The sequence below is a fragment of the Marmota marmota genome, unplaced genomic scaffold, assembly GCF_001458135.2.
Source record: "Marmota marmota marmota unplaced genomic scaffold, marMar, whole genome shotgun sequence".
Lineage (NCBI taxonomy): Eukaryota > Metazoa > Chordata > Mammalia > Rodentia > Sciuridae > Marmota > Marmota marmota.
The window spans coordinates 47,530,907-47,556,986 of NW_026000016.1; the positions used below are offsets into that span (position 1 = coordinate 47,530,907).

At 52.1% G+C, this 26,080-nt stretch overlaps 2 protein-coding genes across 5 annotated transcripts; both read right to left on the reverse strand.

Annotated features, from left to right (window-relative positions):
• Positions 1–8,102: 8,102 nt before the first annotated feature.
• Kiss1 (KiSS-1 metastasis suppressor) lies at positions 8,103–14,435 on the reverse strand. 3 transcript variants are annotated; one of them, XM_048809737.1, is made up of 4 exons: positions 13,801–14,435; positions 13,165–13,202; positions 10,501–10,641; positions 8,103–8,470 (listed from the first exon to the last, which is right to left on the reverse strand). In XM_048809737.1, the coding sequence occupies exons 3-4, from the start codon at positions 10,601–10,603 to the stop codon at positions 8,139–8,141; spliced, it is 435 nt and encodes a 144-aa protein (XP_048665694.1). In that variant the 5' UTR covers positions 10,604–10,641; positions 13,165–13,202; positions 13,801–14,435; the 3' UTR covers positions 8,103–8,138. The 3 variants fall into 3 exon arrangements, with proteins under 3 accessions (XP_048665694.1, XP_048665693.1, XP_015339382.1); XM_048809736.1 differs by having other exon boundaries at positions 13,483–14,435; XM_015483896.2 differs by lacking the exons at positions 13,165–13,202; positions 13,801–14,435 and adding an exon at positions 10,915–11,296.
• A 131-nt stretch (positions 14,436–14,566) lies between these two features.
• Golt1a (golgi transport 1A) lies at positions 14,567–25,865 on the reverse strand. 2 transcript variants are annotated; one of them, XM_048809738.1, is made up of 5 exons: positions 25,747–25,865; positions 17,237–17,328; positions 16,139–16,251; positions 15,432–15,495; positions 14,567–14,895 (listed from the first exon to the last, which is right to left on the reverse strand). In XM_048809738.1, the coding sequence occupies exons 1-5, from the start codon at positions 25,769–25,771 to the stop codon at positions 14,857–14,859; spliced, it is 333 nt and encodes a 110-aa protein (XP_048665695.1). In that variant the 5' UTR covers positions 25,772–25,865; the 3' UTR covers positions 14,567–14,856. The 2 variants fall into 2 exon arrangements, with proteins under 2 accessions (XP_048665695.1, XP_015339383.1); XM_015483897.2 differs by having other exon boundaries at positions 16,139–16,317.
• Between the last annotated feature and the right edge of the window lie 215 nt (positions 25,866–26,080).

Here is a 26,080-nt window from a genome sequence, read left to right on the forward strand (position 1 = left end):
TGGGGGTGGGGCACCCGAGGAGCTGAGAGGCCAGGGTACAGCTGGGTCACCGTCTGCGTGGTTGGTGATGTCATCGGGAGGATCGCAGAGGGCACCGGGTGCCGAGGTCTGTAAATCAGGAGCCAAAGTCTTTGACAGATGACGGGGCAGGACCTGCAGATCCAGGAAGGACCCGGCCAAACAGCCTGTGATCAAAGGAGGAGGGTCACCCCCCAGCGTCCATGTCAGCCTGGGAAGCGGTGCACAGTACCCAGCAACAGGGGGAAACCAGGAGCTTGGACAATTCGCAGTCAGTGGCAGGGTGGGGCCCACAGCTCCCGCACCATATCCTCATGGGTGCCGCCATTCCAGGATACCTGTGCCCTGCTCCTGGCTTTCCCCGGTCCCACTGTGAGCCTCCCTGCTGGTGGAGGGTCTGTCACGAAGCTCAGGAGAGTGGCTTAAGAGAGAGGCTCCCCCATCTCCCCCCCCCAAAAAAAAAGACTGAGGCCATCTTTCCATCATGGTTGTGACCAATGAGGGTGACTGACTACCCACCCTCCGTCTTTCTTTCTCTTCTCTCTCAAGCCCTAGAGGACAGGGAACAGGGGCAAGGAGGGACCAAATAAGCAGGGAAGGACCCTGGGGAGCTGGGGTCAGCCCCAGGACTGCTCAGGACACCCGTCCCACCAGCCGCTTTTATTGAGCACCTACAATGTGCTGTGCACTTAGAATATTGATGTCCTTTGGTCCCTTAGCAACCTCACGAAGTGGCTGGGGCTAGTCCCCAGTTTAAGATGAGAACGCTGAGGCTGCAGAGGGATTAGGGAAGAACCAGCTGATGGCTTCACCTTGAAACCCTCTGAAACAGAGGTGGCCGTGAGCATCAGGGGTGGCTGGAACAGCGTGGGATTCCAAAGAGAGGGGCGCTGAGCTGGGGCCAGGACAGGGGGAGGGATGCGGACCCAACAGACTCACACCCCTCCAGTATCGGCACACTTACCCTCACGTGCCCTGCGACTGACCGACCCCAGCAGTGCACACAGGTGTGAATGAGAAGTGTGAGTGACCTTGCCAGGAGAGAGAGGTGAGAAACAATAACTCCACCCCTTCACATAGAGACTGGGCGGATGGTGGAGCTGCAGGGAGCAGGACAGGCCAGGAATCCATGTCTAAGAAGCCAGGGGCCCTCAGCTTCCCCTGGGCTCCACCCCAGCGCAGCACCTGACAGAGGGGACCCCACTGACGCAGGCACTCCCATCAAGAAGCACTGCCCGGGGTCTGGAGGCAGTGAGCAGGGAGGGGGAGAACTGAAGGTGAGTCGAGGACTCTGGAGGAGAGAAGGCCCAGGGTGACCAGAAGCCCTTGAAGGGCTTTCTAAGAGGAGCAGAGCCAGACTGATGCAGAACTGCGTCCTTGGGCTGTGGCGGGAGGAGCACTTGGCTTCAGTTCCCTTCTAAGGGAGTGCTGTCAGCTGCCCAGCATGTGTGTGCCTGAGACCCTGGACAGTCACGCTGAGGCTGGCACTCGGCTGCCAGGGAGCTCCGGGGGGAGGGGGGAGAGGGCCGGCGGCCCCAGGGCCCCCCAGCTCTGGGGGGTTCCCTCTCTGCCCAGCTGCCCGCCCGTTCCTCTGCCATTTCTGCTGGGGTGGGGTGGCATAGTCCAGAAGGTTCTCCTTCCCTCTGACTCCCAGCCTTCCGGTGTCCTGCATCGTGGGACAGAAAGGAAAGTGTGCAGGTCCCTTATCAGGTCATCTTCCAGGCTCTCTTGGTCCAGGGGTCCGGTTATTCTCACAGAATTGTCCCCAGGATGCCCTGTCTGGGCCCAGGCTGCGTCACCTGGAGGTCAAGGTCAGGGATTGGAGTGAGTAGGGGCAGTGGAGACGGTTTTATGGCTCCTGCCCTCTGCCAGGGGGGCAGAGCAGTTCATGAGAACCAGTCAGAGGAAGCATAAATCCAGTCTGAGGCAGATCCTCACATCTTGCTTGGATTTCACAGCCAGCGCAAAGAGTGGAATGGGAATCTCAGGAGATGAGTGGTGCTGAGGGGTGCTCTAACGGGGGCCCCAACTCCCACCCTCCTCTACGATAAATGACTCCAAGGGAATTGGGGTGTTGGGGGTAACCTTGGGAGATCAAGAGTAGAGGGAGGAAAGGTTAGGTAACATAAAGTCCAATTTATGTCCAATTTGAAACAGGCCTGGATTTATTTATTTATTTGGGTACCAGGGATTGAACTCAGGGGCACTCGACCACTGAGCCACATCCCCAGCCCTATTTTGTATTTTATTTAGAGACAGGGTCTCACTGAGTTGCTTAGCACCTCGTCTTTGCTGAGGCTGGCTTTTTACTCATGTTCCTTCTGCCTCAACCTCCTGAGCTGCTGGGATTACAGGCGTGTGTCACCATGCCTGGCCCAGGCCTGGATTTATTCCTGGCCATCAGTATTTAGTGGGAAACTCTTACCATGGCCTCTGCTCAGAGAAAGGTAGAAAGAGTTAGAGATTGATGCCCGGCTCACTGGCTCATGCCTGTAATTCCAGCAACTCTGGAGGCTGAGGCAGGAGGACCACAAGTTCAAGGCTAGCCTCAGCAGTTTAGCAAACCCCTCAGCAACTTAATGAGACCCTGTCCCCAAATAAAAAATAGAAAGGGCTGGGGAAGTGGCCCAGTGGTAAAGCACTGCTGGATTTAATCTCCAGTACAACTCCCTCCCCCCACAAAAAAATAGAGCGATATAGAAATTGAATTCCGTGTGTTCAGTGTTGGGAGCTGGGCATCTCTGGGCTCATCGTGCTTCTGTTTCTAAAAAGAAAATGGAGAAGCAGGAGAGAGAAGAAGAATGCCCTCGTCGCGTCTGTGTTCTACCTGTCCTCCTCATATCACGCTTTGCTCCACGTCCATCCCTGGAGGACCCCAGCTGGCTCCTCGGAGGAATTTTTCAATCAGTGGGGAGCCCCGAGCTCAGCAGATCTGAGCAGCTGGGACCTTGAGAGGGAAAGAAAGGCCCCGAGTGGGGCTTAATGAGCATCCAGGGCGGCCTCGTGTGGGAGGACGGATGGACGGAAGGGTGACTCAGAGCTCCCAGGAAGGCAGGCGTTGGAGCTGGGACAGGAGAACCTTGGAGCTGGGCTGGAGTTGGGAGGAGAGGACCAGACGTCCTTAGCTGTTTATTGTGGGGACCTTGGAGGGGCGGGAATTCAGCCAGAGGGTTGGGGTGATCCTAACCTGAGGCCTGTTCCAGCAGTGACCCAGGGAATCCAAAGGTAGGTCATCCGGGTCTTGGGAGCTGCAGAGGCCTGGATGGAGGAGAGGTTTGGCAAGAGGAGTCGGGGCTTGGCGGGAGAGCCTGGTCACAGGGCAGCCCTGGGGACACAAGGTGCATCCAGTACAGGGCTAGAGACAGGAGAAACTGCTTTTTCCCAACTGGCCCTGAAGGTCTGGTGTCAAAAAACCTGGAGGATTTCTTTGCCAGAGAAGGGTGTGGCAGAGAGCAGCTCATGGAGTGTGGTTGGGGGGTTAGGCTGAGTGGGGGGGGGGACACTGTGAGCTGAGTGTCCCAGAAAAAGCATAGCTGGGGGTAGGGGACAGCTGGGGAAAGTCTGGGTCTTTCCTATTCATGACCTGGATGCTCCATGAGCTCCCCCTTCAACCTGAAAACCCATGCCCTCTGTTCCGTGCAATTCCGTGTCCTGCATGAATTCTTTGGTCACTTGTACCCTTCCCTTCTTCTTTTCTCTCTTCTAGAACTCATGGTAGTAGGATGTGCCAACATTCTTTTTGTTTTCCCAAGTTTTTAATATTTTACCTCCTGATTTCTTTTTGTCCTACCTTGTAGATTTCCTTAAGTATGCATTCCAACCCTTTTGTTTCTTTTTTTAAATTTGTTCTCCTGTTCTTAACTTTCAAAGGTCCTTTCTGATCTGCTTCTTCCTGTTTTTATTGCTTCTACTGCTTTTTTATGGAAGCAAAATTTTCTCTCCTCTTCCCCCCAGAGGGTAATAATCACAGACTCATTTTTTAAAAACGTTATCTCTGAGATGAAAAGTTTCTGGAGATCCATTACACAACAGTGTGAATATAATTAACACTAATGAACTGTACACTGAAAAATGTTAAAATGGGCCGGCAATGGGTGGGGCGCAGTGGTGCCCACCTGTAATACCAGCGGTTTGGGAGGCTGAGGCAGGAGGATCCCAAGTTCAAAGTCAGCCTCAGCCACTTAGTGAGGTCCTAAGTAATTTAGTGAGACCCTGTCTCTAAAAAAATATATATTAGAAAGGGCTGGGATGTGGCTCAGTGTTTAAGCACTCCAGGTTCAATTTCCAGTACAAAAAAAAAAAAGTTAAGATGGTGAATTTTATGAATTTTTTTTTAACCACACACAAGAAAATGATCAATCTGCTTTCTGCATTGTCTGTCTGCCCTGTGTTTGTTGGTTTTGATCTCCACTTCCCGGAAACTCAGCATACCCAGGCAAGCCTCAAAGGCTGGAGCACCCCACCGTAGATGCAACTCTGAGCTGGCTTTTTCCTGGGGCTCCTTCCTCTATCTTTGGACTTTTATCTGTCATCTCCTGTCAGGAGGCAGTTAGCTGCTGCCTGCGTTCCTGGAGCAGAGAGTGAAGGGGCTGGGACTCACCAAGCAAGCATGCAAGGTCCCTCTCTTCAAGGGTCTCTGTCTTGGTCCTCACTGCGCTTGTTGTCCCCAAATAGGAGCATCTGCACTGTAGTCCTCCATAGAGGCAGCCCCCCGCCTCTTCCCAGTGGGGGAGTGGGAGACCATGGCTGTGTTGGGCTCCGAAAGTCTAACCCCACGTGCAGATTTTCAGCCAGTCCCCAAGTTTTCAGTTCAGGCTTCATTCCTACCAGACACCTCCGTGTCCGGAGGGGAGGTCCTGGGTGACAGTCAGCAGTGTCCCTCAGGGGCCCCTCGCAGGTTCCATCACTCAGCCAGACCCTCAGTGGAATTACCATCTTCAACCTCTTGCTTCATTTCCCACCTGCTATGGTCTCCTCTCCCTTTTCTGTCCTGGAGGGTCTATATTGCTCTTATTTCTTATTTCAGGGATTAAGGAGAAGGCGCAAATGTGTCAAGAATGGGACTTTTTACCATCTTGTGAGGTTACAAGTTGAAGGAATATTTGTAAAGACTAAAATGGACGGATATGAGGGAAATGACTGGAAATCAAATCCTGAGGTGACGAATAGGAGGCTCTTTATTATGTCCTGGTCCCTCCAACAACCAAAAGCAAGTCTTGCCCCAGACTCCCCACTCTGAACCACACAAGCGCAGGCAACCACGTTGGCCTGGGTGTCTTTGAACAGAGAGATGGAAAATGGAAGCAGGTTCAGAAAGTGAGGAAGGCACGATAGCTCTCTTTGGACTTAATGTCCTTCACCCCTCCGTGACCAAGTTTGAGCCTGGGGAAGTTACTAGAAAAGACCAGGGCCTGGCCCCTGGCCCCAGGGAGGAGGCCTGCTGTGGGGTAGACTTGCATTGGTTGTCCACTGCTTCCCAGGACTATTCCTCGAGGAAGGGGCAGAGGGTTGGGTCAGCCACCCAGCCATACTTGAAAGGGAAGGAGAGCCTGCAGCATCGAGTTTGCAGTTAGAATGTGGGAATGCGTCCGACTCTGGGCACTAGAACTTTCTAGCTATGTGATGGAGACATAACCTCTCTGAACCTCAGTTCTTTCTTCTATAAGATGGGAATCTTACTGCCCACCTCTAGGGGTTGTTGAAGCTGGAGTGAGGTGACCCTGCAGTCCCAAGAAATCACCTGTGGGGTTTTAAAGAGTGATACTAAAGACAGAAATCTCCCTGCACCGCTCACCTCTGTCCTCCATATTTCTTTCTACAGGATGGGAGAACAGCCCACTGCTATTATGGAAGACTTACCAAAAGGGGTGAAACCAGGGAAGAGACCCTTTAGCTTCCCTTGACAAAAGATGCCCTCACCTTCCTGATTTCTCACCCCTTGGGCTCTGTTCAGAGATCTCGAGAAGAAGTAGATTTGAGTGCCCCTACCAAGCTCTGCTTCCAGGTCTTTGGGTTCCAGTGTTCCAGCTCTGAGCCTATCCCGCAGCTCAGAGGGTAGCTGGAAACCCCTCTGGGTCAAGTAACATGCCTTTTGGAGCCCCCCCAATCTTCTCTCCACTTTCCCTCCAATCTGAAGAGCAGGTTCAGGGTTAGACTGGAGGGAGCCACATAAAACCAAAGATCCCTTTGGAAGGGGATAAATCCCACAGAGATCACCACCAAGATATGGGGCCAAGAACTGTAAAGTCAGAGCCTCACAAGTAGCAGTTCTGGGGCAAGAAGCACGGGACAGGCCACCGGCTCCCTGCTAGCTGTCTGTGGAAGCAGAGCCTCTGGGTCAGCCAGAACAGAGACCTGGGCTGTGGTGAGGGCTGACAGGCTTGGAATGTGTTTGGAGGGGCCCACACCACATGCAAGGACACGCAGGCGCACACATGGAAACATGCACAGTGTCTGATGTTTACCCCTCTCACACACAGACAGGCCTGCTTGAGGACTCGATTGCCTGTCCTGCCTCCAAGGCCGCCATCTTCCTAAATTGAAGGCTATGAGGAAGGAGTAGAAGGGGGTCATAGAGACTTTTGTAAAACAGACTAAGAGCAATTGTGGAGACCCATCAGCCTCCACCTACCCAAGGCTCGGTTCCAGGGGGCTAGGAGAACTCCCCTATAGGTGCTGAGTTTATGATTTTTCTTCAGAAGGTACAGAGAGACACACCCCCGGCTGTTGGGGTTGAAATACCCTTCTGAATATCAGCAATGACACACTGTCACGACATGCTCCGACGTGAGCTCGCAGCAGTATGGGTAGTTTGAGAGATCCTGGAGGGCGGTTTCAAGGGTAAAGATGGGGGTGGGACAGGTTGTCACGTTCCCTCGGCAGCCTATCTTGTTGCCATAGCAACACGGCTCTGCCTCCATCCTGTGGAGGCCTGGTTTCTGTAATGGGTAGAAAACTGTGGTGTTTCACGGTATGGGGGGCGGGGCCCATAATCCCTCTGGGAAAGAACATTTCCATCTCAGACCAAGCAGGATAGGGGGACCCTAGGAGCTGTCTTGTGGGTGTGAGGGCAGATTTCCTGGGGTTTTCCTAATGACAAGGTCTACTCTTTCCTACTGAAATTTCTCCTCCCTAGCTATTGGGCCCCCAGGATGTCCCAGGGGGTTGAATACCGTTTCTTGATCTGGACCACCATCTCAGAGAGGCACAGCAGAGTCTGGTGTCAGGAGAGTTATTAGGCTTGCCACTTGCTCGCTGTGTGCCTTGAGTGTGTGACTTATTTTTATGGATTTTAGGGTTCTGCATGTAAGGATGAACTAATACATGCCTCTCTTCCTGGGTGGTTTATGAGGATGAAGAGAAGTGACAGTGTAACATGGGATCCAGTCTGGCTTTCCTGGGGGAAGGTGGATGGCTGTGTCCACTGTTGGTGCTCCTTGTGTGGCCAAGCACCCCCTCAGAGGCCTGACTGTGGGGCTCAAGTGATATTTAACCCTTGGGGAACAGGTAGTGGTTGGCACTATTTTCCAGATCAAGCTGTCCAACTGGCTGAGGAAAAAGAGAAAGGTACTTAACTGGTCTACGGCTCCTACTCAGTGTATGGTTCTTGGCCCATGTCCCTCTGCAAAATGCTACCCAGTGCTACCCATCTGCAGAGGGGTGAGCCTAGGAATTACGAGAATGGTTTTAGAACGCTGGGTAGAAATTGGATATTGCTGAAACATGCAAGCAGCATTCAATTTGGGCTTCTCTTAAGTTGTTTAAAAATTGTTCGGGTTCCCAGTGGTTCTATTTATTTATTTATTTATTTATTTATATGTGTTGTCTGAAAAGGACCGGGGAACCAGCAAACTGGTATTTCATCACATCTAGTTTGAGAAGCACTGACCTTGACGACACCAGAGACATCTTAAAACCAGCCCAAGATGCTATTAAGGAGAACAACGTCATCAGCGCTGCCTGCACAAATCAGTGGCTAATCACAGCTCCTGAATTGGCAGCATTACTTTTATTGCCTCAAGCAGAAGCTCAAGTCCCCCCTCCCCCCCTCCGCTTTGACTAGCGCACCCCACCCCCACCCCCACCCTCTGCATGCTCGGCCTCTAGTCGGGGTTTGAAGTTCACTGCCCGCACCTGCGCCCTGGGCCAGGTTCAGCGCCTCCCCGGCGGCTTCCAGGCGCTGTCTGCCGCTTGCCATAGCGCAGACCGAAAGAGTTCCAATTGTAGGAGGACAGGTCCTTCTCCCGCTGCACCAGCACCGCGCCCCGGGGCGCGGGGATCAGGCGACTGCGCGGGGAGCATGGACCCATCACCTGGGGCCCCGCAGAGCTCTCGCCAGGGGGACACAGCGAGGCCCCCCGAGGGCTCGGCCCGGCTGGGACAGGCTTTCTCTCCGTGCACCGCAGGTCCTGCTCCCAGGGGTCCAGGGCCCTCAGAGGTCCCAGTCTCTGGCCTAGGACAGATAGTACAGGGTACAGAGAAGACAGGGAGGTAAGGCCAGGGGCCAGGAAATATGGCTTTGGAACGTCCCCTTAAAATCTCCATCCCATGCTTACTTTTGGTCCCTTGACCGCCAGGAAGCTCAGTGGTAATCACAGCGCAGAACCGCACACCAATCTCTTAGCTAGGGTGGTTAGACCATTTGCCCATCTCTCCTTCAACATGGCTTTGATTTCCAGTGTTTCCTAGATTATCTTAAATAACTTTTGTATGAATTTACTTTCCTTTAGGAAGTAAACTGGGTTGCGTTTGGAAATTAAGAAAACCAAAGTATCTGGGGGACATTCAGCTCTGCCCCTCTTCTGGCTCTGTCTGACATCTGGGTTGTTTCCATATCTGGCTCCCCATTGGACTGGGGACTCCTTGGAGTGGGTGGCAGCCAAGTTCATCCACCTATCCCCCCACCTTCTGCAAATGCTCAAAACAGTGCCTCACACATAATAGGTCCTCAATAAATCCTTGTTAAATATATAAAATATATAAAAGCTGCTTGGCACATGCCTGTAATCCTAGCTGCTCCGGAGGCTGAGGCGGGAGGATCACCAGTTCAAAGCCAGCCTCAGCAATAGCAAGGTGCTAAGCAACTCAGTGAGACCCTGTCTCTAAATAAAATTCAAAATAGGGCTGGGGAATGTGGATCAGTGGACGAGTGCCCTTGAGTTCAATCCCCATTCCTCAGCCCTATTTTGTGCTTTATTTAGTTTTCTAATGAAAAACTTGTAACAAATTAAGAAAGTGAAACCAAGGCCATTGTGCCTCCACACACCTGTGATCCAACCCTGATCTCTGATAAAAGTATTTGTGACCCTCTATTAAGCTATATCAGGACTGATGAAGGCCAGAAATGACCTAGGTCACCTTAACTGGCTCACCTCCCTCACCCAGCAGTCATTTCTCCCCTTCACACTGAGGGTTAAAAAGGCTCATTTGGAGGGCACTTCACATGCAAGGCTCATTAAGTTCACTATACTTTTTGGCAGTAAAATAGGGCGGCCAGCTCTGAATAGACAATAAGTCAGCCAATTGTGCTAAGAGATTAGTGGAAAGGAGGCCTCCTCTGCGAGCGAGTGTGTGTTGGGGTGGGGGTTGGCTTTGTGCCTGGCTCCTCAATGCCCTGGCACACTTTGGAGGAGTCTGGACATGGTCCAGAGTTAATAATCATCTGTCTAGGAGGTCCCTCCCTCCTTGCTGAGGGTCAGACAAAGATGGGAGAGGGGATCTCAGTTATAGCCTCTAAGCCAGCAGGAGGACCACTGCTCGGGCCACTGTGTGTGTAGCCTCCCCTAAAGCCCTCTGCCAGAAACAGCCAAAGCCCATTCTCCGTAGGCAGTGGTGGGGTTATGATATCAAATGTGCAGTCTGCCCCAAGTTCCATAGCTGGGAACCGGAGAGGCTAAGTGGCAAGTTTGCCCAGAAAACTAACAACCAAGAAGTGTTCAATCTCATGTACCTGCCTTGGGGACTAGCACCGTGACAGCTCATGCCACTTAGCAGACACGCTCTGGGGGTGTGCTGGCACCTAGTGCTTCTGCAGGTGGGGAAGTCTCTTCCCTCTTCGGGCCTCAGTTTCCCCAACTCATCAGTTCCCTGGTGAACTCACAAGATTGACAGGTATTAAGGGTCTGTCTTGTGTTTAGACTCTTTTTTTCAAATCCCCTTATAAAGGATCTGGATTCACTGATAAGAGAAGCTTGAATATTAAGTTCTTTCCTAACATCCACCCAGAGAAGTAGTCTGTGTAAGCAGAGAACACTTTGAAAAAACCGTGAAGGAGCTTGGTGTCTAATGAGCACCTGAGCCTAGGTGAGGCTCCTGATGCCGGTGACGGTGATAAACTCTCCCTCTTCTCCATGCAATGCACACGTGGCAATCTTAGAGGTCCATCAAATGCAGTGTTAAACTCCTATCGGTCGACTGGCTAAAATTGAAAAATACAGCCAACCTAATTCCTCAATGGCCTGCCTTTCCCCAGACGATGCATACCTATGGGTCTAGGATCATCCACAGGTGCCACCTTTGCCAGTGGGTCCCCGAAGGAGGTGGCACAGAGGAAAAGCAGTAGTGGCCAAGAAATCAGTGCCTTCATCCTGATGAGAAGAGGCAGGTCCTGGAAGCTCGCTGAGGCTGAGACAGAGAGAGGGAACAGGACTAGGTCAGGTGCAGAATCTGGGCTAGTGCTGGGAGCAGAGGGGGCGCTTCCTGGAGGAGGATGGGTAGGGAGGAAGGAAGGATTCCGTTTGGTGGAAGGGGCAGGATTTCTCGGGTTGGAGAATGGCTAGGATTCTGAAGGTCAGGTTTGCTTGAGAGGAATGCTGGAGAGGGAAGGGGAGAGACGCAGCGTGGGAGCTGGCAGGGAAAGGAAGTGGGGCAAAGTCTTTAAAGCATTCTCTCTGGAACCTGGAGCATGTCGGCTCTGCACAAATCCAGCCCCGCCTGAGTTCCACTCTCCCCTTAGCATGTGTCTTCTTGAGCCTGGCCCTGTTCCGTCCTGCTTTAATAGAAACCCACTTCTTTATCATTTCTAGGAAAAAAGGAAGGAAGAGGCGAGAGAAGGGGGAGTCATCTTGCTCTCTCTCAGAGCCCTTCACAGTCTGGAAGACCATCATTAAATTCTTATTGCCTATAATTCAGGGATGAGAAAAGCCTTCCTCTGATTTATCAGGTCAATTGTCTCCACAGTCTATTCTCTGTGGGCTCTGAGAGGATATGGATTGAATTGGCCTCATCATTTTGGCTGCTGAAAAGAGAGATGTGCATCCTGACCCTCCTCCACCCCTCTTCCCTCCCCCGCCATCTTGCTCTGCCTGCTGCCCCCCACCCCACTACTCCAGCCCCAAGTCCGGTTCCTCTTTGAAAAAGTCATCAGGCACTTTGATAGTATTCAATAAACAGGATTAAAGACAAACCTCTGAGGAGGCAGAGGGCACTGTGCACAGACCTAAAGACAAGTGCCTCTGTCCATGGGGGAGGCAGGGGATCATTTGTGATCATCATCTCCTAATGTCTACCCAGCTCATGCCTCCCTTGCAATTGCCACTTCCTGTCTCCTCCCTGATGCAGGACTCAGGCATGGTGTGCAGGGTAAGAATCCTGCCATGGGAACACTACTCCAACCTGGCCTCAGCTCTGCCCTTGCTTCACAAACCCTGAGCAAGTCACCCCCTACCAGGCCTCATTAGTCAATCTGTAAAATGGGAGCATTTGATCAGACTGCTCACAGCTGCCCACATAGATGGTTATTTGTCCTTGCAGGCTTTGATTTCTGTGACACCTTGAAACTTAGACTGGAGCTTTCTGCGCCTGCCTTAAGGCCTGGGGTGGGATGTGGAATAGAAGCAGGTTTAACCCACTAGAGAGAATGCTGTAGAAGCGGGTCAGACCTTGGACATGCAGGGTCCTGGTTGGTTTGGAAGGCTTCCTTGAGCACCACTGAGGAGCTGGTGCTGTGCTAGGTGCTGGAGTTGCACAGACGGGCTGACGCAGGGTTGCCGCCTGCCCCCAAGATCTCAAGTCCAGCACGGGAAATTGACTCCTGAGCAGATCATTTCAAAATAACACTGTGAATGACACGCTGGGCGCATGTGAGTACCCGGGGTCTTTTGGGAAAGCCTAACTTGGAGGGTCCAGACAGGCTTTAATAATGGTGCCTAGCCAACCAGAAGAAAGGAGGTCTGCAGAAGGCAATCCCTGCAGGGTGCTGCCGGGGCGATGGTGCTGGGGGCACTGGAGTGATAGGCGGGTCTGGGTGCGCAGCACACTGTGGGTTCTCCGGGAGGACAAGAGGAAGAGCTCCTGGGGAGAAAGAACCCTGCAGGCTTCATTCTGGAGGGTCGGAGTCAGGCAGGAGTGTGTGCTGATGTGCTCTGCAGATGGAACATTTGGCCACTGTGCAGAAGCAGGATGGTGAGCGACGGAGGGCAGGTGGGCAGGCTGGGTGGTTGGAGGGTGGTGACCTGCTTTGTCCCCTCCCACTGGAGTTAACCCCATTCATTGTGGACAGCATTTACCATGTGCACCATGGAGGAACTCTGCCCACACCAACACTCACAGACACGCACACCACACAAACATACACACAGCACTACCCTACATATGCACACCTATGTATATTCCACTCTCCCCCATACCACGGTATGTGTATGCTATTCATCACATACACACACGTACCACACACATCACATATGCTCCCCACACACCATACACACACGTCCCACACCGCATACACAAACCCACATATCACGAACACCTCACACATATATATATACCAGTTTGTATTGGGGGTAACTGCTCTGAGGAGCCCCATTGAGCCCATGAGCCCTAAAGGGTTCCCCCAGCTCCCTCTAGAAGCTTCTGCAACCTCAAATCCCAGCCACAGATGGTTTCTTCATTATATCTCATGTGCAGCAAGAAAGAACTCTTGGGATCCCCAGGGTCCTGGCTTCAGGAACAAAATACAAGTCAATGTATTCACCCAGGCATTTCAGAGTAGTCTGACCAAGTTGGCCATCGGGAAAGATCAGTGTTCCCCATCTTTTCATCTACCTGTCTGAGGGCAGAGACACACACACCAGCCCCTGTCCTACCGTCTGGGAACTAACCCCCTGCCCGCTCCAGAGCCTCCCCTAGTGTGATGCACAGGGCACCTACCTTGGCTCTTCCTGGCCCAGGCGAGATCCACTGGGTCTCTGAGGAGAGGAGAGGAGACGAGAGGAGGCTGCCTGGGTGGGCGAGCACCGGCGGGAGGGGAGCTGGGCTCCTTAGCTGCCTCTCACCAGCTCCTCAGTCGGTCCCCTTTTATAAAGCCCAGGTGACGTCTTCAGCCCACCTCTGCCTCCCTCACCCCCTCCCCAGACCCTCTTCAGAGAGCTCAGCTCCTTGCTGGCGGCCTCCCCCTGGGCTCTCAGGCCTGGAGTCAGCCTCTTCCGCCCCCACAGAAGCCCTCCAAGGTTGGACTCTAATTCTCACTAGTTCTTTTTGTCCTCCACCTCTTCCTGCCCTGGCCCCCTCAGCTGGGGACCCATTCCGTCCCAAACAATGAGGAGAGGACTGTTGGAGGAGTGTGAGTGTGTGCATGTGAAATGTCTTGTTCCCTCTCCCACGAGAGCCACAGACACACCCAGTCTGAAGTGAATGCAGCGCAGGAGGAGGAGGAGGGGAGGGCGCAGCCTGACCCAGGAGTTGCCCGCTGCCCACATGCTGCCAGGTCTCAGGAAGCCAGGTCAGCTTGGGCCCCGCCAGAGGCTACTCTCTGCACCTGGAGAGTGGGGTTCTTTTTCTTCTTACCTTCCTCCCCTCAATTACTGTGCCCAGTGCTCAGCACGGTCAGACAGGGGAGGCAGTGAAGTCGGCAGCTGGCTATAAGAAAGGCCAATAAAATGGTGGCCTAGATGGTGGACGAACCTGGGAAATGGTAGGGGAGGCAGAGAAGGGACTTCCAGACTGCACCACACCCACAGAGACCCTGCTTCTCCTCCGGTGGCACCCACCGTCGCGACATTTTTGTAATTGCTTATGACACTTACATACTGCGGGGACCCTTAATAGATAAAAATTCATACTTTCCAAAGGACCCTTTTCTTTTTCCGGAGGCTGCAAGAACTCTCTTTACCTTGGACAAAGGGCCTCCCAGGACAGGGACTGTTCCTTTGTCAGACTGGGCCCTCTGAAGGCTGGGGCTGGTGTGCATGTCTCTGCCCTCAGACAGGAAGCTGTCCGAGCACAAGCTTTACCTGGTAGGTGTGCTGTGCAGAACAGTCAGGTCACGGTGGAGAAGCACTTTCTGACAGCACCCAGGATTAGTACCCATGGCTTGTCGAGGCTTACTGCTGGCAGGAACTTATAAACATGCTATTTGACTCATTAGGATTATTAAACACCAGGATGGAAATTAGAGTGAGCAGAGCAGACCTGACCCACTGAAGCCGAATCCGCCCTACGAGGAATGGGGTATGTGTATGGTTTCAGCCCTGACCCCCGACCCCTGCCAGCCCCCAAGAACCCAGGATGGACTGACAGGGCTGGACACACGCACTCTGAATCTCAGACTCACTCAGAGCTAGAGGATTTAATCTTCACTTTTAAATACAGGGTGAGGCTGGGATGCCAGCCCCAGTCCAGTCTCCATGGGGCCGAGATCTCTGCTCCCAAGAGTCTGGCAGCCTCTTGAGTCTGCTTGGGGATTGAGGTCAGTCACTCAGTTCCGTCCTTCCTTGTGGATGTGAAGAGGCCCCGTATGACAGGGAGTGAGTCAGTGCTGGGTGGGGGCCTGAGAGGCAGCCCCCATCTCCCTTCCAGCCCCCTCAATGAGCGATCCAATTGCAAAGAGCTCATCTCTGTGGTTCAGACCATTGAGCTGGTCCCTTGAAGCCTCCGGAACAGCTGTGGGAGCCAAGAATCATTACTCCAGACAAAGAGTGGGCAGCAGACTCCATATGCAGCCTATTACAGAGCTGGCCTTGGGGGCCGGGAGCAGTGTCATGCACAGAGCAGGGGAAGGGCTGCGGGGGATGCGTCCAGGGTGCTGGCCGTGGGGCTTCCCTGGACCTCTCAGGGGTTCATGAGAGATAGGGGCGGTGGTGCAGGGGCTGGGGACCGGGACGGGATCCGCCACCTGCTCTCACTGGCTGTGACACAGCTTCTCCATGTCTGGGCCCTGACCTAATCAGCTCCGCAGAAGTGCCAGGCTAAGCTAGACTGTCTGAGTCTGTATTTCTTCTGCTTAAGTGGGGAGTGGCTGATAGCTGTCGCCTCCTTCACTTTTGTCAAATGGAGAGGGAGCGGGAGGGAGGGGACGAGGACTGGAGACTGGAGAACCCGGGGTGGGGTCTGATGGGGGCGAATCCGCTGCACCTGGGGCCATGATTTGACCAACTCCACCAGCTTGGTGTGCCAAGCCCCAGGAGCAATCCACTTACCGCACTCAGGAAGGGGATGTCGAAGGTGGTTCCCAGAAAGCCAAACGCCATGGGGAAAAAGCCCCTAGAAGTGGGGGGGGGCAGTCAGTAATGGCCCAGGAGGGGGGCGGGGAGGTAGTGAGGCTGAGGTCCACCCACTAGGAAGGCTCTAGCTCTGGCTCCCAGGAGAGCAGGCCCCTGGGCCCTGGGGGCAGGCTTGGTTCATTCAGCACCCTCTTTTTTGAGAGAGCAAAGTGTTAAGAACGAGGTCCCTGGGGCTAGACTCCTTGTGTTCAAATCTTGGCCCTTCTGCCTACACTTGGGCAACTCCTTCGCCTCTCTGAACCTGTTTCCATCTGTCACATGGGGTTAGAACTGTGTACAAAGTGCTATTTATGTTATTACTCTCCTTATTATTACTCTGGCCTGATGCCTTTCCCTCCTCCCTGGATCGGGTGTGGGGCACCTGCTCCAGGTTTGCTGGCACCTGGGCACTGAGTCATTGGAGGCCGTGCTCCCATTGCCACTGCCTTGGGCCTCTACATCCCCCTGCACAGTGCCACCTTTACCCTTGGTGTCCCAGGCCTGATCTGGGATTTACAATTTACTACGTGTGACCCTTCCCAGGGCAGTGAGTCTGGCTGGGGGAGGAGATTAGCGATTTGACTTCTGACAGCCACTGTGCATTGGGCCTCAGCTTGCGGAGGGTGACGAGGATCTGCACTCACTTGAAGAGGCTAAAGAAGCCATAGGATTCCAGGAACATGCCCAGCAGGGGCCAGCGCAGGAGCACAATGACCACACCCCCCAGGAAGAAGCTGGTCCCCTTGAGCTTGTGCCGCTGGAAGAAGAAGGAAAACGTCCTCCTCAGCCCGATGATGAAGGAGAGGCCACTCAGGAACAGCAGCTGTGGGGCAGGAAGAGGGAGGAGCCTGAGGACAAGCACGTGGCCCAGGAGGATTCGGGGGCTGGGACGTGGAGCCACTCAGGCAGGGCGGGACCAGGTGGCAGCCGTGTGGCAGAATCCCAGACCCTGGAGTACTCCAGCCAGTTAGGAATAGAACTGCCCAGAGAAGCAGGGGATGGACAAGGAGGACCCTGGAGATCTCCAGTTCCCAGCCACGTCCTTGGGTGCCAAATACCTCCTCATATGTGACTTCACTTCTCATTGTGCCTCCCAGGGAAGATGGGATGCTTAGTGGGATCCTCTTTACAGAGCTTTGAAGACTCAGTCCTAAATAGGTTAGGGAATCCTACCCAAAGTCACCTGGAACCTTCTGGAGTCCAGTGTCTACAAAATATATGCCAGGTCCAGACACTGTCCCTTGTGGGTGCTGAGGGCCCATCAGATTTAACCCTCTGGCTTTCTTCTAGTATATTCTGTGCCCTCCCTCCCCTTTCACCACCTTTTCTCTTGCCGTTCATCCACCCCCACACGCATTTCCTCTCCCAAGTCCCTTCCTCTTCCTCTTTCTGCAAGCCTCTTGTTTCACAGTAAATATGTTCATCTTCGTGTGGCTTCTCCTCTGCCATGGCTGTCCTCCCCAGCCACGAAGGTACACATTATAATCCCTATTCCTAGATGCTGGGGTTCATTGTAGAACCCCTAACACCTCACCCAGAGCTTGGCATAAGAATTCAGGTCCTCAGTTTCTCTGGGCCTGGCCAGCCCTGCTATCCATCCCCAGGGACCCTCATCTGTCCCAGTTGGATGATATCTGAACCCTGTATGGGGCGTGACATGAACGAACTTAGGGTTGACCCTCCTGATGACAGAGACCTCAGGGGGTTGGGGAAGGAGAGGTACAGAGGACCGGGGGACTCACATTTCCAAAAGCCAGGAGCACCGAATCAAAGTACAGGAGTATTCCAAAGAGGATGAAGAAGATGCCGAAGCCGGTGATGCCCACGCCAAGCTCTGCAATGGGCAAGGAGGTGGTGGAGGATTGGACTTTGGGGATCAGGTGAGACCCTGACACTTTCCCATCACCACAGAACAGGTGCCCGCTAGGGGCAGCTCCATTTCCACCCAGGGATCTCCGCTTCGGTGGGGTCTGGGGAGGGAAGGGTGGGCAGGGGAAGGAAGATGGGCCTGAAGTGTGTTTCATGGGAACTGTGCCAGTCACCTCCTCACACCATGGTCATGAGGAAGCCCGTGCCACCTGCACTACTTTGAAGTTTCAGCTTCCTCCTGTCCTCCGGTGCTAACATAAGCAGATCATTTTCAGGATCAGGTCCCTGGCTGAACACAAACATCTGCCTACTGTTTCTGGGCCCAAGCAGCCAAGACCTGGAGCCACCCCTAGGGGGCAGGAGTGTGCCACAGTAAGCGCATGACCACCAGCCCCAGAGCCTCCAAACTGTCCGGCTGGGTTTCTCAAGAGGCTGACACCATCTCTCCCAACAACACATAGTCTCCTTTCTCCTCAAAACAGCCCAGACCCTGCTCTCAAGTGTTGGCCTCTCACCCAGCTGGGAAAACGGAAGTCATCAGCCAGGAATGTGCTGATTTTCCTACCTGGGAACCTACGTTCAGGCCCCTGCTTTGCTTCTCCTCCGGCTGCCTCAGTAGCACCGGGCGAGCCCACCTTGGATTTCAGTCTAGTGCAGTGGAGCAGCTCTGGCCAGCAGGGTCCCCCACCCCCACGCCCACCTGTTGGCAGTGTGCCTCGGGGCCGCCTCTGAAGCCAGAGAGCAGGCACCCTGTTTGGTCGCTCTGGACATTGACACAGATTTTAGATCAACTCCCTTCCAGAAGAGATGTGCCAGTCACAGGATCTCGGGTTCCTTTGCCTTAAACTCTCTCCATCACACAAAATTGTGCTCATCTTTGCCACTATGATAGTCAACAAGTGACCATTCGCTGTGTTGTTTCGTTTTTAAAATTAAATTAAAAGTTTAAATTCTAAATTGTGGGAAAGCACATGTAACGTAAAATTTACCATCTTAACCATTTTTTGGTGCACAGTTCTGTGGTATAGAGGTACCCCATCGCCACCATCCACCTCCGGGACTCTTTATCTTGCAAAACTGAATCTCTGTACTCATTAAATCTACCAACTCCCTATTCTTCCTCACTTCCAACTACAGTTCTACTTGGTCTCTATGAATCTCTCTCTCTCTCTCTCTCTCTCTCTCTCTGTACCAGGCATTGAACCCAGGGACACTTAACTACTGAGCCACATCCCCAGCCCCCCATTTTTTTCTATTTTCTTTAGAGACAGGGTCTTGCTAAGTTGCTGAGGCTGGATTTGAACTCGTGAGCCTCCTGCCTCAGTCTCCTGAGCTGCTGGTGTCTCTATGAATTTGACTGCCTTAGCAACCTCAGCGAGGTGGACTCATTCAACATTTGTCCTCTTGGGACTAGTTATTGCATTTATTATAATATTCTCAAGCCTCCTTCCTGTTGTGCCATGTGTCAGAATTTCCTTCCTTTTTAAGGCTGAATAATATTCCATGTGTGAAAATACCACATTTTATTGATCCATTCATCTGTTGATGAACATCTGGGTTATTTCCATCTTTTGGCCTTAGTGAATCATGCTGCTACAAATACAAGCATAAAAAATAACTCCTGTGGCTCAAGCGGTAGCGCGCTCGCCTGGCATGCGTGCGGCCCGGGTTCGATCCCCAGCACCACATACAAACAAAGATGTTGTGTCCGTCAAAAACTAAAAAAATAAATGTTAAAAAATTCTCTCTCTCTCTCTCTCTCTCTCTCTCTCTCTCTCTCTTAAAAAAAAAAAAAGAGTCCAATAGGGACTTTTGAAAAAAAAAATAAAAAAAAACTCTTCAAGACCCTGCTTTAATACCCAGCAATATTACCCACAAGTAGAATTGCTGGATCATTTTTTTTAAAAAACTGCCATGTTATTTTCCAAAAGTGGGTGCACCGTTTGACATTCCCATCAGCAATGCACAAGGGTTCCAGTTTCTCCACATCCTCACCAACACTTCATTTCCTGTTTTTTTTTTTTTTTTTTTAGTTTTAGTTTTTTATTGGTAGCAGCCATGCTAATGGATATGAGGTGACCTCACATTGTGGCTTTGATTTGCATTTTCCTCCCGTTTGGCCATGTGGAGCATCTTTGCATGGACTCACTGGCCATTTGTATATCTTCCTTGGAGAAGGGTCTATTCAGGTCCTTTGCTTGTTTTTTAATCAGGTTGTTCTAGTTGGGTTTTACAGGAGTTCTTTATATACTCTGGATATTGACCCCCCGTCATGCATACCATATACAAATATTTTCTCTCTTTCTTTAAGTTGCCTTTTCACTCTGTTGATTGTATCTTTGATTCACAGAAGTTCTCCTTTCAGTGTAGTTGGATTGATCTTTATTTTTTTTCTTTTGTTGTCTGTGCTTTTGATGTCACATCCAAGAAATCATTGCCAAAGCCTGTGTCACAAAGCTTTCCCTTATGCTTTCTTCTAAGAATTTTATAGTTGTGGCTCTCATGTTTAGGTCTTTGATCCATTTTGAATTAATTTTTGCATATGGTAAAGATAAGGGCCCAACTTTGTTCTTTTGTATGTGGATATCCAGTTTTCCCTGAAGCATTTGTTGAAGACTGTTCCTTCCCCCATTGAATGGTCTTGATACCCCTGTAGAACATGTCCCTGGATTTGTTAACTAACAGCTTAGAGTTGGTCCCCACAACCTCTATGAAACTGGTAGCATTACCATTTTACATACAGCTGTTAAGTGAGAATTATTATTCTGTTTGTTTAGAGACAGGACTGCAAAAAAAAAATAAGACTGGATTTACTGGCTAAATTATAGTTACAACTGAAAGAAAACAACACAATCATCTTTCTTGAGTTAATCCTTTAAAATCTATTGCCAATTTTTTTTTTAATATTTATTTATTTATTTATTTAAGTTCTCGGCAGACACAACATCTTTGTTTGTATGTGGTGCTGAGGATCGAACCCGGGCCGCACGCATGCCAGGCGAGCGTGCTACCGCTTGAGCCACATCCCCAGCCCCCTCTATTGCCAATTTTTTTTGTTTGTTTTTGTTTTTGGCACTGAGGATTGAACCCAGGGGTGCTTGACCACTGAGCCGCATCCCCAGTCCTTTTTATTTGGAGACAGAGTCTTCCTAATTTGCTCAGGGCTTCACTAAGTTGCTGAGGCTGGTTTTGGATTGTGCTCCTCCTGACTTGGCCTCCCCAGTGCCTGGGATTACAGGAATGCACCATCACGCCCAGTCTGACCACAGCTTTTAAACATTCTAGAAAGACACCTGTGGAAATCAAAGGTGGCAGATTCACTCAATTACAATTACTCGAGCCAGTCACAAGAGAAACCTCTGGTGAAGATGTGCACTGATGTGACCATCTCAGATTCCTACCCAGATTCTGAGAGTCACTCTGAGAAAGACTCCTGGTGGTGGAGGTTCTAAGACTCACGAGAATCTAGGATGCATGCACACGAGAATGCAGACGGGACTCCGCAAACGGCTCCCTGACTCACACAGTCCTTTGTGAGACTGGTGAGCAGATTATTCCCCTGGGTACCAGGCCAGATGTGGAGGTTGAAGTCACCATGACAAATGTCTAAGTCAGCTACTTTAATAATAAATTTTTTATCAGTTGTTCAAAAAAATCCACATTCTATGTCGTCTTCTCTGTATTATACTTTCTTCTTTGCAACAGTGGCTTGCTTACTTATCACTCTCCAACTTGTTCCACACTATTCTTCAAGCGCTGGTGCAATTCCAGAATTTTCCTTCATGGGACCAGTCCCCTTTGAGGGCCACTACCGTTTCCAGTGTTCAGTGAGCCCAAAACTCAGTGAGGAAAAGGTCGAGCTTCAGACCTTCCTCCCAACTCTTGCCTCTGGAGTAACTTGGCGATTTTAGCTGGGGGGTGCTCCTGAAGTTCCTCTCAGGGCAGTAACTATGGCAGAGAGAGCAGTGGGTGGGGCAGGCATGGCACACAGATGCTCCCGGGACAGACAGGAGCAGCAATCTACAGTCCCATGGTCCGACAGTGGGGGAAGCCCGCCCCCTTCTGGAGGGACCAGGGTAGTCATATAGGGAGCAGAAAGTGCAGAGGCTAAGCTGTCTTCTGGGCCGCCTCCCCACACTTGGGAGGCTGGCCAGCTTTAGTCTACCTGTTGATTAGACCCCTGCTCCCCAGCTCCCAACCGACTGCCAAGGAGAGCCTGCAGCCTGCAGCCAGAGCCCCACTTCGTAGCTTGCATTAGCAGAAGCCAGGTTCAATGTCTGTCTTCCTCCGGAAAGCAGCGATCGCTCCCAGGAAAGTAATATCTCCTGCCGAGGGTCCATGGGTCCCTCAGGTCCAAGCCTCAGCCAGGAGCCCTTTACCTTTTCTCTTTTCCTCTTTTTAATAATCACAAAATGTACAGAAAAGTTGCATGTGCATTATAAAAAACATTATTTTCCTAACACATTGGAGAGCAGTTGTCACCTGGATCTCGTCTGTTCCCGAATGCTTTGGTGAAGTTTCCCTTCATTCTCCTGGATAGCCAAGGTACTGCCGGGAAACTGGGAAATGAACAAGTCCTCAGACCCCACTCAAGTGGTCCCAAGAATATTACTTCCAGGAAATGAATGTTCCCATCACATGGGGCATTTGGTTGTCATCTCCCTTTAGTCTCATGTTGGGAACAGTTTCTCAGTTTTTCCTTGATGTGAGCTTTTGAAGATGCAGGCAAACTATTTTGTAGCCATTTCTACATATAGGTTCATCGGATTCTTCCTGGTGACTAGGTTTTGGCAGAAACAGCCTGGATGTGAAGCTGTGTTCCTCCTAGGTGACACATGCTTCCAACCTGACCCACTACTGAAGGTGGGTCCTTAATCGTAAGGCAGTGTCTGCCGGCCTCTGCACCATGAAGACACTCTCCACCCTCACCCACCTTGCGGGATGCCCTCCCCACCATGCCTTGGCTGTGACTCCTCGCAAGGCCACCCCAGTGAGCCCTCTTCTCACTGGGGCTTGGACACCCCAACTCTGGGGACCCTCTCTTTGTGTTCCATTGAGGGGTTTTAAGATTGAATTGTTCTGGAAGCAAAGGAGAGAAGGGAAAGGAGAGCAGGCTTCATTCATTCTCACAGTTAACAGAAGTGATTGACAGCAAAGCTTCCTCTGCGCCCGCTCAGTCTAAGCACTTTGGACACTTAACTCACTTATTTCCGCAGTCACTTATGAGGTAGGTGCTGCTGTGAGTCCCTATTCACAAACAAAACTAAAACTGAGAGGCTACCCCACTTGCCTGGGGTGCACAGCCAGCAGCTGGCAGAACCAGCCTTCGAATCCAGGTGTCTGGCTCTGAAAAGTGTCCTTGACTAACGTGGTCCAGTCCCCTTCTGCAGGAATTGCTCTTGCTTTGGCCATGAATGACCTCCATGTCCCCAAATCCAATGGACGGGTCCGTCCTTGGCGGCGAGGGGGTGGCCACTCACGGGTTGAAGCGTCCTTTCTCTTGTGATTTTCCTCCTGACGTCTAACCCTTCTTTCTGTCTCCTCTGCGGTTCCCACTTCTCCCTCCCTCTTGGGATCTGACTTGCCCAGGTCTTGGGCCCGAGCTCCCTTCTCTTCCCGTTCTGTTTCCACACAGCTTCCTGTGTCTTTAGACACCACCTGTGTGCTGCTCATGACACATCCTTCTAGCCCAAGCCCCCTTCAAGCCCTGGGCACATTCTACTGCTGGCCAGGCACATGGACATGGCCTTCTCTCAGGCAGTCTGAACCCCTGGTCCCACACTGAGCGATTCACCTTCCCTCCTTCAGCTTGCACCTCCCCTGGGTTTTCACAAAAGTGTACAAGGGTCTCTACCGCCCAGCCAGCCCTAGAGGCAGAGCCCGAGAGCCACCCTGGCCGTGCACACCACCCTTCCCTGCTCAAGCCCAGCTAAGTTTTGGGGGGTGTTTTGGTTTTTAATTTTTGTGTTTTGGGTACCAGGGATTGAACTCAGGGGCACTCCACCACTGAGCCCCATCCCCAGTCCTATTTTGAGTTTTATTTAGAGACAGGGTCTCACTGAGTTGCTTAGCACCTTGCTATTGCTGAGACTGGCTTTGAACTTGGGATCCTCCTGCCTCAGCCTCCTGAACTGCTGGGATTGCAGGCATGTGCCACCGCACCCAGCCACAGCTAAGTTTCTTAGCTGTGTCCTCCAGTACGTACCCTGGAAGCTGCCCTCTTCTCTCCACCCCTTAACTCCCAGCCTCCCTCATCTCTTCCTGGACTCTTGCAGTAGCCCTTGTTTAGTCTCCTGCTTCATTCCCGCCACACTCCTGGTCCTTCTCCATACTATGCTCAAGGATGCTGGAACATACCATCCAGTCACATTAAGGCACAGCTTAGAATGAAGACACGGTTCATCCATACTGTGGCCTGCAGGCCCTGCTCCTCCGCCTTCCCCCTGCTCTTTGCTGTTTCCTGGATGAGCTTCTGCCTCAGAGCCTTTGTACGTGTGGTTTCCTTGCCCAGAACAACCCTCCTCACCCTTCCTGTCTCAACTCATGTCATTTCCTCCTAGAAACCTGGTCCACTTTGTTCCTTGATCTGAATCTAGTGCCCCCACTCCTTCTTCTCATAGGGCTCATACATTCTTCTTAGGACTTGTGGCATTTGGTAAGGGCGCATTTACTCATAGGCTAATTGGCTTACTAGGACATTGGCACGCTGCCCCTGGGTGGGCTCTGCACTCCTCTCTGTATGTTTATTCTGTAGGTCGTTGATTCTCAACTGGGCAAGGTAGAAATTTACGGGGAGGCAATTTTGTTCTCTGGAGAGCATCTGGCAGTGTTTGGGGCCATTCTGATTGCTGCCATGGGCAGGGAGGGTTTGCTAATGGCAGTGGAGGGTAGAGGCCCAGGATACTGCTAAAATCTCACAGTGCATGAGACAGCCCCACAACAAAGGCTCCTGTCTCCAAGGGTCAGTAGTGGGGAGGCTGGGAAATTGTGCTCTAGTTGAGCTCATGGACTGTTATGATTTTAAACAGTATCTGTCTAGATGGTGGCAACTCCCAGATTTCTCCCTCTCGAGCTCCGGGCTCACACACCCAACTGCCCACTCGACATCTCATCTGGATGTCTAACAGCACAAAGAAACTCATTGCACCTGGAGCCCACCTCCAGCTCTCTCTCCCGCTCAGTCCTGCCAACTGCCCAGGTAAAAAACCCGGATGCACTCCCGACCCTTCTTTCTCTCACACCCCACATCAATCCACCAGCAAATTTCTCAAAACAGATCCAGCGTGGACCACTTTCTACCACTTCATTGCCAACTCCCCGGGCCCCTCCACCTTCTCTCACCACCTTCTCTCACCCTCTGCAGTCTATTCTCAGCCCGGCACCCAGAGCCATCTTTTAGAAATATAAATGGATCAGATCATTTCTCTGCACCACCCCTCCAAAGCTTTCCCATCTTATGTAGATGGAAGCAAGATCTTTACCCTGGTCTGCAAGTCCTCCTGGTCTGGCCTTTAAGTGACCTCCCTGACCTCAACTCTCCCCTGTATGCTTTTGCTGCAATCATACCAACCTCCTTGTTGATCTTCAAACACATCAAGTTCCACCATGCCTCAGGGCCTTGGCACTGGCTGTCCCTTCCTCTTGGAACATTTTCCTTCCAGGTGGCTGCTTCCTCACTCCCTACAAAGCTCTGGACGAAGGCTCCCTTCTCATCACAGCCTTCCCTGACCGCTCTATAATATAGCAACTCTTCCTACTTCAAACCGCCCCAGCCTCCTTACCCTGTTCTGGATTTGTCTGGAGACTCACTGCCCTCTACATATACTGCCTTTCCCCTCTGGAAGTCTGTCTCATTCTCAGTTCTCTTCTGTCTGTCCAGCACCGTGGGTGGCACACAGCAGAGACAGATGTGCTCAGTGAGTGTCCTCATCGCTTCACAGTGAAAGCGAGGCTGAGGAGGCTCTAACTCACCCACAACACCCACTGGGCCACAGCCTGCCCCTCCACCCCGCCCCGCCCTCTCTGCGGACTCCCTGGTCCCTCTCATGGGCCATCTCCCTGCCCCCTCCCCCAAAGGCAAGGAAGGGGTATTTGGGAGGGACCACACAATGGTGTGGGTGGTTTATTTTCTGACAAGGCCCACAGGGGACCTTAGGGTTTATGGGTCCTGAGCACCCCCCAATCTCCCTCGAGGTACAAGGAGGGCCACGCCTGCCTTGAACCTGCGGTCCCAGGGTGCCAACACAGCTCCCAGCCACCGGCTCCAGAGGTCACATTTGGTAAGTTCCTCAGACAGAGCCAGGCCTGGAGCGGCCCTTCTCCAGCCCACCCTAGCCAAGACCCCCATTCCAGCCCGCCCCCTCCCCCTGATCGCTGCACTCACTCTGCCACTCGGTGATGGAGATCATGCTTCGGTCCACCTGGGGGGCCTTCTGGGTCACTGGCTAGTGGTCAGAGCCCAAAGGGCTGAGCTCGTGCATGCTCACAGAGTTGACCCTTGGTAATTGTAAAGAGGCCTCTGGTGAATCATTAACTCCCGCCACCCGCCCACTACACACACACACACCCACACACACACCCACACCCACACCCACACCCACACCTACAGACAAGCAGCTGCTTAAAGACTCAGGCTTCCAGAGAAGACAACACCTACCTCACTCTTTCTACCTCCACTCCATGCCCCGAGGCTGAATTCAGCATTCCCATCTTTATCT